The sequence below is a fragment of the Aplysia californica genome, unplaced genomic scaffold, assembly GCF_000002075.1.
Source record: "Aplysia californica isolate F4 #8 unplaced genomic scaffold, AplCal3.0 scaffold00323, whole genome shotgun sequence".
Classification (NCBI taxonomy): domain Eukaryota; kingdom Metazoa; phylum Mollusca; class Gastropoda; order Aplysiida; family Aplysiidae; genus Aplysia; species Aplysia californica.
In genome coordinates, this window is record NW_004797593.1 from 766,222 (window position 1) to 778,043 (window position 11,822).

General features: G+C 42.3%; 1 protein-coding gene across 1 annotated transcript in view; it reads left to right on the plus strand.

The window, feature by feature from the left end:
* The window catches only part of LOC101850490, a gene marked incomplete in the record, with an annotated part of 69,961 nt that overhangs the window by 19,951 nt on the left and 38,188 nt on the right, over positions 1-11,822 (plus strand). Inside the window, 8 exon segments of the mRNA XM_013084867.2 lie at positions 1,310-1,461; positions 2,762-3,048; positions 4,450-4,707; positions 5,123-5,298; positions 6,609-6,760; positions 8,507-8,677; positions 9,413-9,552; positions 11,525-11,794. Coding sequence (XP_012940321.1) covers positions 1,310-1,461; positions 2,762-3,048; positions 4,450-4,707; positions 5,123-5,298; positions 6,609-6,760; positions 8,507-8,677; positions 9,413-9,552; positions 11,525-11,794 — 1,606 coding nt within the window.

Here is an 11,822-nt window from a genome sequence, read left to right on the forward strand (position 1 = left end):
TTTTTTTACCTGGTCCAGAAGCACAGAGCCTTTTGATTGGTCTATCTCTGTTGGAGATGTCTCCAGATAGATACTGCGTTATTTTGCTGCCCCTGCCAAGTTTTGTTGGTTTTGTTGGAAATACATGTTTGAACTTTTTGTTTTAGTAAGCGTTTTATGGTACTTACAATACAATAAGGTCATATAAGCGCCGAAGATTAGATGTGTCGCAAGAGAGAAACAAACACAAAAAAGAAGGAGGACATACAAGGAGTCCAAATATTTCACATATGTTATATTGTTCAGTTGCTCCTTCTTTCCTATCAAACATTTGTGAAATATTTGGACTTTGTAATATGTGCCTTGAAAATTGTTTTTAGGAGATTTCTTCAGGACTTTGGGATAGTGTGATGACAATGATCTAATCTGAACAAATATTTGGATTTTTGGGAGATGCCCCCAACAGTGTGATTCGCTTTGTTTTGTAAGTGGCAGGGAGATTAAGCCTTCCTCAATGGCGTTCTGTCTTCTTCATTTTGGTAAGTGTTTTACGGCACTCGCAACTGCATAAGGTCATATGAGCGCTCGGGATACATGGAACATTTTCAGTTTTGTAAAAATTAATTTTGAATTTTGCCTGAGTGGCGGACGAAGCCTACTTTTATCAATTTTAGACCACCGAGGGATCTTTAAAGTGTGCAACTTGCACACGGGACCTCTGAGATTTTTCCCCCTTATCCGAGAAAGCTAGTTGTTAGATCTTACCTACCCTAAGATCAGGGGTGTGGCTAAAAGACAGCAGTAAGAAGGAGCCAAGGAGTAGCAGTAGAAAGGCTGCAGAAAGAGTCAGGAGCCAAGAAGAGTGGACAAAGAGGGGAGGGGATGGGTTCGAACTCGGGACCTATTGAATAAAAGGGGAACTCAGTAACCTAGACCACGAGAGCCCCCATTCTCACTTCGTCCAGTCATTAAGGAGTAGTTTGTTCTGAACTTGACCAACATGTGGAAGTACAAGGGTCAAGCAGATAGCCACTGGGTGCTTTGATGTGGCCTGCTCCTTCGACTTCTTTTCGTATATATGTTTCTTATAGTTTGTGTCTGTTGAAGTCCAGTGTCATGCAGGTTTGTTTTTAACTTTCGATTTTACAACAGGTTCAGGTTCAAATCCCAGTTACTTTTGAATTTTGTCTCTCCTTTCACGAAGATTTCAGTTTAGTCTATTTTTTGACCGGTAGGAAGTCTTCTGTATTCAAGTTCAAGGTTATATAGTTTTAATTAAGTGTTTAATTTCAACAAAATCAAACACTAAAGGTCAGTTTTCTTTCTTCAGGTATGGAATTTGTGTCGCGGGAGTCGAGGATTTGTCAGATGGTTATCCAGCTGTCCTGGGCAGGCTTCAGAACAGCGTCTGGTCAGTGGTGGTGGTCATCGGTAGTGTGGACGACCTGCAGGCTCTGCTTAATGCTCGTACTACTGGAAGTGGTAAGTTTTCCCAGTGGATGACCCTCTTTCTTTTCCAAGAACAGAGATGCCATTTTTCTGCTTTTTTCCGGTATTTCCAGTATTTTGATCCTGATCCGCTATTCCGTTATTGAGATCGAGATAGAATCCCTAGTTGGAAAAAAAAAATTTGGGTTTCAAATTGCTATTCTTGTGTTAGCGAGACCGTGGTGCGTGGATTTTCAGCTATTTAAAAAAAAGTTGAGTGGCATCCCTGCTAGAAGATGACCCCTTTTTTTTTCAATAGATGATCCCTGGGGGGGCTCTCGTGGCCTAGAGGTTAAGGTGTTGGCCTCTCATTCAAAGGTCCCGGGTTCGAATCCGGGTAGCGACCGAAATTTTTTTTCTTCTAAATTTGTCTCCTTTCACCTCTTTTCCTGCTCTCTAGCAATGTTCTGTCGTCTGCTTTCGTCTCCTCTTTCTGCCCCCACCCCCTCACCTCCTTTGTCCATTCCTCTTGGCTCCTGATTCTTTTTGCAGCCTTTCTACTGCTACTCCTTCGCTTCTTCTTACTGCTGTCTTTCAGCCACACCCCTGATTTTCTGGTAGGAAAGATCTACACCTAGCCTTCTCGGACAAGGGCGAAAAATTTCTGAGGGCCCGTGTGCAAGCTGCGCATGTTAAAGATCCCTTGGTGGTCTAAAATCGATAAGAGTAGGCTGCGGCCGCCACCCGTGCAAAATTTAAAATTTCCTACCAACTGAAAATATTAGGTGTGTCCCGCACGCTAATATGACCTTATGCAGTTGCGAGCGCTGTAAAACACTTTACAAAAACAAAAACCTTTTTTCCCTTTTTACCCAAAGATGATCCCTTTTTTCCCTTAGATGACCCCTTTTTTCTCCCTCACAGATGACCCCTTTTCTTCCCAAAAGATATCACCTTTTTTCCCCAGAGGATGACCTCTTGGTGTCATTCCCACTACGAAATCTGAAGTTTTCATGGACATGTGAGAGATCGGACAGCCTTGTTTGACTCAATTTATTTTAGTGTTGTGAGCAGGTGCAGCTAATCCTAGATGGCTATTGTTTCCATAGCAGTGGTTTCATGGAACAGTCTTTCTTTCTGAATGTGTAGGCCAAAAAATGATATCAATCTTTTTTTGTAGTTATTATTTTGTATTTTGTTTTTCATTTTAAAACATCATTTGGATTTTTAAACTTGAGAACTTAAAAGTTTTGTTCAGCCCATCACTTTACCTGGAAAAGTTGGAGCTGTTGGAGTCATGCCCGGCGAGTATTTCTCAGTTTTCTCAATTTTAAAACTCTCTGACTTCCGGCAGGCACCCGCTCCATTCAGTTCATCTCTGGTGTCGAGTCCTTCTCGAGAAATCCGGCTCTCCTGACTGGATTGGGCTCTGCCGCGGACTCGCTGATCATGCTGGAGCCTGAACTGGCCCCGAACTCAGCCTTCTCCACCTGGCTCAGGGGCCTCAGCCGCAGCGAGATCGTCGTACACCCTTTCCTGCGGGAACTCTTCGAGATCACCAACAACTGCTCGCTGGACCCAGCCACCCATGGCCTCTACTCGCAAGCCTGCGACAACAACGACGCTCTCAATGTTTTTCAGGTACCAGTTGACTGTAAATTTTTTATTGTGGATGGTTAGCGGGTGTTTTGATGTGGTTTGCTACTTCTTTGCTATCATACATCTATTGTTCTGATCTCTCCTGTTTCTTTTTTTGTGTTTGTTATGCTCTTGTAACACCTCTGATCTTCGGCACTTATGTGACCTCATTGTGCTGCAAGTGCCGTAAAACTCTTTTACTCACACTATGAACTAAAACCTTTTGCGGCCCCATCGACGCTAGTTAGATTATCTAAGAGGTGAGGTGTTTTGGCCATACCTACCATGAACGACCCAGGCTGGGTTGGATAACAAATCCTAGCTGACTGATGGGAATATTTGATAAAAATTTGATGTGGTTTGCTACTTCTTTGCTATCATACATCTATCGTCCTGATCTCTGCTATTTCTTTTTTTGTGTTGTTGTTATGCTCTTGTAACGCCTCTTATCTTCAGCACTTATGTTACCTTATTGTGCTGCAAGTGCCGTAAAACTCTTTTATTTTAGTCACACTATTAGGTGAGGTGTGCTTTGGCCATACCTATCATGAATGACCCAGGCTGGGTGGGATAACAAATCCTAGCTGACTGATGGGAATATTTGATACAAATTTTCTCCACTCTGGAGTTGAAATCAAATCCTCTGCCAGAAATGGTAACCATTACTCCACAGACGCTGATGCCAAGGAAAGGAAAAACTATTCCTTTTGTTCATCCTCATAGGGACATTTTGGTTTCCATAATGACAGTGGCAGACACAATGTTTAAATGAAATGATTTTCAATTTGCCACTTGCGCGCTGTGAAGATATTTGCAGTTGTTATTGTTGTTGTTGTTTTTGATTTTTTCTTTTGTTGTAGTTGTTGTTACTCTTGGTGAGCATGAGTTTACGGCAATGTGAAAAGCTGTATGCCAGTAAAACCTGTTAGTAAAATTGAGGAAATTTAACTGAGATTTTTTTTCCCCATTTAGCCAGTGGTCTTGTGTCAAAAACACGTTATGAGTCAGTTGATTATCTTTGAGAGATATTTTGTTCAAGGCTACTTCACTGAAATGAATTGTGTAATATTTGCATGCCTGTGTGTGTGCGTGTGCTCGCACGCATTGAGTGTGCGTTTAGTGTGTGCATGTGTGTGTGTACTAGGGATAGAGAGAGAGACAGGGAGAGACAGAGAGAGAGAGTGAGAGAGAGACAGCTCACTGACTAATTTGTCATGTGTTACAAGTATGCTTTTGATTAATTTCCAAATATATTTTTCTCGTAGTCTAGCACACTGACTGTAAGAACTTCTCTGTTGACCTCCACCCCTTGGCGCTCATATGACCTTATGCAGTTGCGAGCACCGTAAAACTGTCTACTAAAACAAAAACTAGCACACTGATTTTCTCTACATGACTCCTCAGGACAAGGTACAGTACGTCATAGAGAGCGTTTACACGGTGGCTGATAAGCTCCATGACGTCATCACTGAGGTCTGTCAGAACAACAACTACGACGGCCTGTGCACCAGCTTCCGGTCAGCCACAGACATCGGCAGCAGGCTGAACGCCAAGATACGCAACTCTGGTCGCTCAGCATCCGGCTTTGAGATCAAGAACGGGGAGGGGGTGACCAACTTCAACATCTATCTCCGGAACGTAGCGCAAGCAACATACACTCAGGTACGAATAAACTTATGGAGGAAAGAAGTTATTCAAACTAAGTATGATAGCCCGTGTCACAAAAAATTTGTCACAAACAAAAGAACAAGCAAGCAAGCAAACAAACAAAAAAACCTTTCCTTTCCGTGGGTGCTTGGCGGGTGCTCTGATGTGGTTTGCACTTCCTTTCCTATCAAACATCTATCACCGTTACCTACCCTCTTTCTTTTTTGTGTATGCTACACTCTCGTAACGCCTCAAATGTTCGGTACTTTTATGATCTTATTATGTTGCAAGTGCCGTAAAACAAAGGTTGGTGTCCCTGACAGGTTGTACTTCTTTTTAAAAAAAAACTTTTGTTGTTTCTGTTTGACTTTTCCTCAGGAGTAAATGACTTTAACAAAAAACCCCCCAAAAACAAACGTTTCCTTTCCAGCTGGCTGTGTTTGACTCAGAGAATCTCCGATTGCTACAAGAGAACTACGGGCCTCTGGGGAGCTACGGTGGCCGTGCGAACACCTGCCCAGGTGTGTGCGTCCAGTGTCACTACCTGTACACCATGCAAAGCGGCTACTTCGTGCCCGGGGACTGGATCATCGCCGGAGCCTTCAGGTGAGCAGGGGCGAGGCAGGGCGGGGCGGGGAGTTGACCAGGGCTTTTAGACTTCTCATTGCTGCCCGTTGTGGGTAGTGGATCTTTGGGTGTTTGTGCTTCTAAAAGTTATTTGTTTATTTGTTTGTTTGATTGATTGTTTGTTTGTTTTGAGTAAAGAGAAGCGCATTAACACATGGGAATGCTGAGAAAAAATAAGACAGACAGATGCAACAGAGGAAAAGTAAAAAAGAAGGACTGAAAGTTGTAAAACATTGTTTTAAACGTTTGTTGACAATCTAGAAAAGTAAAAAAAAATCACTTTGTCTAAGAATGGATACCCATGTTTAGATAAGTTTGAGTTGGGATGGGTTATGACTCTGGACAATGTACACAGTTTGAGTTGGGATGGGTTATGACTCTGGACAATGTACACTGTTTCTGTCTGTCTCTCTCTGTCTCTTTCCCTCTCTGTCTCTCTTTGTCTCACTCTCTCTCTCTCTCTCTCTGGCTCTCTCTGGCTCTCTCTCTCACTCTCTGTCTGTGTCGCTCTCTCTCTCTCTCTCTCTGGCTTTCTCTCTCTCTCTCTCTCTCTCTCTCTCTCTCTCTTTCTCTCTCTCTCTTTCACTCTCCACTCTCTCTCTCTCTCTCACTCTCTCTGTCTCTCCCCCCCCCCCTCTCTCTCTGGCATGAAGTTCACACGGTAATACATTCACACAATATTCGTTCTTCTATCCTTTTCGCTCAGTGTGAGTAACTCTTGCACAAAGTTCAAACAGTAACACATCCACACAATATCTCAATATCCTGTCTATCTCCCCCCCCCCCTCTCTCTCTCTCTCTGTGGCATGAAGTTCACACAATAACACATTCACACGACAGCTCTTCTACCTTTCTCTTGAGCCCCCCCCCCCCCCCCCCCCCTCCGGCGCAGTGCTACTGCCTGAAGTGTCTTTAGGCCATTCCCAAAGGGGGGACATTGACTTGTTCTTATGCACAGTTGAATTGTAAATGGGCTGATTCATCAATGTCATACTCATAACTGTGCCTGAACTGCAACAGGGAACTGCTGCTTTTTCTTTCCTAATCCTTACTATCGTCATTTTCCTCTACTTTTTTGTATATTTGTCACACTCTTGTGACCCGCTATTTCTAGGTTGCCTTGATAGTCGTGGCAGAATTTGTGCTGCTGAAGCTAGAGAGGTGAGCAGAGTAAGCCTGATTCCCTGTAAGGACTTCTCTGTTGACATCCACCCCTTGGCGCTCATATGACCTTATGCAGTTGCGAGTGCCGAAAAACCTCTACTAAAACAAACATCCTTCTCTCTCAGTGTGAGTAACTCTGGCCCAGTAGAGCTGCAGCCGTACGTGTGCGGGTCGATCCGAGAGGTCAATGGGCCGCAGTACACGACCGCCATGATGTACGCCATCGAGCAAGTCAACAAGGGGCTGGCTCCTGTCTCCGTCAAGGGCGTCAAGATCGGTAAGTTGAATGTGGGTGGTTGGCGGGTGCACTGGTATGGTTTGCTCCTTCTTTCCTATCAAACATCTATCGTCCTTATCTCTCCTCCTTTTTTGTGTATGTTACTTTCTTGTAACACTTCTATTTTTCGGCACTTATATGATCTAATTGTGTTGCAAGTGCCGTAAAACTCTTACTAAAACTACAGGGTTAGTTGAATACTTATTGATTGCTCAGTGTCATAGGTGGTGCCTATTGAAAGATTGGTTCGGTTCAGTGCAATTTAGCTTGTCTGGTTCAGTTTGGTTCAATCAAAGAGTCTACATAACAAGAGGGGCCACTCCTCTCTTTGAGCCAATTAAAAAAGTGTCCTCCAAATTTGGTGGCGCCCTCTTCGCAAATGCGCACCCTTTGCAAACAGAGTTACCCTACTTGTGTTAAAAAAATCAAAGTGAAACTAGCAAGTTTTTAAATTAATTTCGGAAGAACGCTTTAAAAAAATGGTTACGCTGATAAAAAACCTTTTCCGGAGGCAGGGGGATTGTTTTCTTAACTTAATTTGACTTTAGAATGAAAGGCAAGAGGTCATTAAAATAAAAAAAACCCCCTAAAACTCCGCACTGAACGAACCCGAACTGCTGATGAACAGCAGTCGATCTGCGCATGCAAGGAGGTGCTATTCCTATTCTTCTTCTGGAGAAACGAAAGAGAGCTTCAAAACAGGCCTCAGCGCCATCTGAAGCAAAGAGCGGACTTCCGGCGGACACTTTTTTGGCTGAGTGGACCATCTTGTTATGTACTATCTTTGGTTCAATTCAGTCTGTTCAGTACAATTCAGTCAGTTTGGTTCAGTGCAATTCATTCAGTTCTGTTCAGTTCAATTAAGTCAGTTCCATATGATTCATGGTTGTTTCAGTGCTCACAACATTTATTGTCCTGATCTCTCCTCCCTTCCATTTTTGTGTTGATTACTTTTTCGTAAAGCTTCTAACCTTCGACACTCATAAGACCTTATTCTGTTGCAAGGGCTGTTATACTCCTACTAAAAAATCTATGATGTCTCCGCAAGTCATTATGATAAAACTGCATAACCAGGTAACATAACTGAACATGTCGTGCTCAGGTGGGTGGGTGGTTGGCGGGTGCTCAGGTGTGGTTTGCTTCTCCTTTCCTATCAAACATCTATCGTCCTGATCTCCCCTCCTTCTTTTTTGTGTTTGTTACTCTTTTGTAACACACTTTTAATCTAAGGCACTTATTGTGTTGCAAGTGATATACTCCTGCTAAAAATAAACTTGAAATATCTCTACAAGTCATTCTGAAAAAAGCAGCCAGGTAAGATAACTGGATGGGTGGTTGGCGGGTGCTCTGGTGTGGTTTGCTCCTTCTTTCCTATCAAACATCTATTGTCCTGATCTCTCCTCACTTCCTCATTTAAATGACCTTATTGTGTTGCAAGTGCTGTAAAACTCTTATTAAAACAAAAACTAAAACGTGGGTAGTTGGTGGGTGCTCTGGTGTGGTTTGCTCTTCTGTCCTATCAAACATCTATCGTCCTTTTCTCTCCTTATTCTATTTTATGTTTGTTACTCTCTTGTAACACCTCTAATCTTCTGGTGCTCATATGACCTTATACAGTTGCGAGCGCCGAGAAACCTCTACTAAAACTAAAAATTCTCCTCTCTTATATAACCTTATTGTGTTGCAAGTGCTGTAAAACTCTTATTAAAACTAAAAAACTAAAATAACTACACTTGTCGTACTCAGGTGGGCTGGCCTTGGACCACTGCAACGACGAGGGTCGAGTGAACCTGTTGGTGTCCGACATCTACTCGGGCTTCCTCCGTGACATGGGCGTCGACCCAACCCACATCCTGTCCTGGCTCACGGACAACACCGGGAGTACGCACGATGCTGCCACGGTGCTGGAGCCACTCGGTGAGTAGCCATGCCAGTGTATTTCTTCTATATAATCTTTCATTCATTCATTCATTTATATATTCATTCATTCATTCATTCTTTCGTTCATTCGAAAAAAAGAGAGAGAGAGAGAGAGAGAGAGAGAGAGAGAGATATTCATTCATTCATTCATTCATTCATTCATTCATTCATTCATTCATTCATTCATTCATTCACTCATTCGCTCACTCACTCACTCTCTCACTCTCTCACTCTCTCACTCTCTCATTCATTCATTCATTCATTCATTCATTCATTCATTCATTTTCATTCATTTTCATTCATTCATTTATTCTTTTATTTATTTGTGTATTAACATATTTATGTATGTACTTTTATGTATTATTAATTAATTAATTAATTAATTAGTTAATTAATTTTTATTGTTGTTCAACGTCCCTTTTTCAGGTGCCATATTAGCGATCTTATTCATATCAGACGATCAGTGAGCCGTGGTAGTAAAGTAAGATGGTTGAAAATGTAATGTAATGCATGTGAGTTTCTCTGATGGAATGGCTTGGAAGCTGCTGAAGGATATTTTCAGATTTTGTTAATATAATACTCCTAGAACTTCAATCAATTCTGTTTTAAATGAAATTTTGTGAAATGGACTAATATGGAATGTTAAACCATTTGTAAATCTCTATTAAGATTATGTGCAAGAGCTAGTTAAGACCGGTGTAAAATTTTTATTTTTCCACCACAAAACAACAGATGTTGCCATGGTGAGCCCTTCTGCAACGTCAGCGAGCCTGATGGACTACCCGACCTTCCATCGCACTGTTCAAGGGGACATAACTACAGCCACAGCTCTCGTCAAAGTGATCAAGTCGTTAGGATTCCCCTACATACAGGTACATTTGTTTTGCTTGCGGCATACTGTAACTCTTCGTGTACTACCCATCAGTTTTGCTTGCTCACGGTATTGCTCGATGGTTTACAGACCCAACAAAAATCTACCAAACTTCAGCAAAACCATCTTAAACAAACAGTATGGGCCACAGTTTTTTTGGTTTTTTTTGGTAAGTGTTTTATGGTGCTTACAACTGCATAAGGTCAAATGAGTGCTCGGGCGCCACAGGTATGACAGGAAGGATGATGTATGGCCACATGAATGAACCACAGGTCAAAGATCCAATCAATGAGTTGAGGAGGGGAGGTCTATCGATAATCTTCCAACTTAGAACACAACATGTGCCCCTCTATCAACAACTCAACCGATTTGGAGTAAAGCTGTCTGCAGCCTGCCCACTATGTGACTACCCTTCAGAGACAGTGGAACATCATCTTTTCTTCTGTAGAAAACTAATTGATCTGAGTGGATGTTTGCTAACAACAACAACATTGTTCGGATAATTTATTCCTACTCAGTTTGATGTTTATTTGCGAGGCAGCGTGGTGAAATCAGGTGCTCGTCAAAAAAATACAATCAGAGAAATCCACATTTTCCCGCTGGCTTTGCAATTTTTTTCAAAATTTTGATTTTTGATTCAACACTTTTTACGTCTTTGAAAAACTAATTTCTGTAAAGATTTCAATGAAAAAATGTTGATAAAAGCCTCAAAAAGTGTAAATTATTTGTTTCCAAAGTCTCTCAAGCTATGTAACACACTGTCATGTTCTCGCTAATTTTACATCTGAAACCAGGCAACCCCCACCTCCTTCAATTGCAAATATCTCAACTTCTTTTCAAGATAAATGAGTAATTTTTTTATCACAAGCAAGACAAATGAACAAGCTTCATAATGGTAAAAAATAACTCCATATGCCCAAAAATTGACAAGCGCCTGATTCCACCTCGTCGTAATACATTTTATGTGAATAAGTTAAAATAGGAGCAGTGTTATGGTGAAGTTTGTGAGGCTGAAAACTTGGATGACGAAATTGGCTGGTTACAGAGGAAGAAAAGCCTTCAGTATACTATAATATATATGGATTGAGTGTGCATAGAGCTTCCACTGGAGGCGGAATTTGTGCTATACAAATGCTATCTATTACTTTGATTATTACTGTGAGTTCAAGATGGTGCTCTTGTGTCTGCAAGGTGATTAAAAAAAGAATGCGTCAAAATCATCACATGGTATTTAAAAAACGAAAACCAATAGAAAACTCCGGCTTGGGCACATGTGTTGTACATACCTGCAAGTTTTTATTTCTTGTTTTACAAGTGCTCAAGGTGTATATTGTGGATGGTTGGTGGGTGCTCTGGTGTGGTTTGCTTCTTCTTTCCTATCAAACATCTATTATCCTTATCTCCCCTTCTTCTTTTTTATGTTTGTTACTTTCTTGTAATACCTCTAATCTTCTGGCGCTCATATGACCTTATGCAGAGCACCGTAAAACCTCTACTGACACTAAAACTAAAAGATGGTGCTCTTGTGTGTGCACCATCAGCTATACCCCTGGTCATGTGGTAGAAAAGATCTACACCCAGCCTTCTCAGACAAGGGCGAAAAATCTTTGAGGTCCCGCGTGTGCAAAATTCAAAATATCCCACCAACTAAAAATGTTTAACGTGTCCCCCGCGCTCATATGACCTTATGCAGTTGCTGTTGTGTATGGAACATAACAAGGTTATTGTCCATCCCTGTTTTAAGGGAGCTCCCCCCCGTCACTTGAAGACATGCACAGTGGCAACTAGTTGGGTGAGTAATAAAGTTCAGTTGCCGTCCGAGATACGTGTGGTGAGCAGTTATTCTTGTTCTCGTGTCAGTTAGTGAAGTGTTTCGGATTAAAGTGAACCCAAAGGAGACAAGCAGTTGTGAGCGCCGTAAAACACTTATCAAAAAAGAAAAAAACCTATAGCATATCACCATTTTTCACCAGGTTGTGTACTCGGACAGCGGCTACGGGCGTGGCGGTCTGAAGACCTTGACAGCCGTCACAGAGCAGGAAGGCATCTGCATCACCAGCTCTGTGGCCTTGGAGAGCGAGGACAAAGCCGCAGACGTGGTCGCTTCCCTCGTTGCTTCGCCGACCCAGGTCGTCGTGTCCTTCATGTCCACGTCCCACACGCGGGCGCTGTTTGCGGCCACGGTCAACAACGCTGCTGCTCGCAGCCAGCTGCTGTTCCTATTGCCAGAGCCTTATGACAAGGTAACGTGTGTGTGTGTGTGTGTGTGTG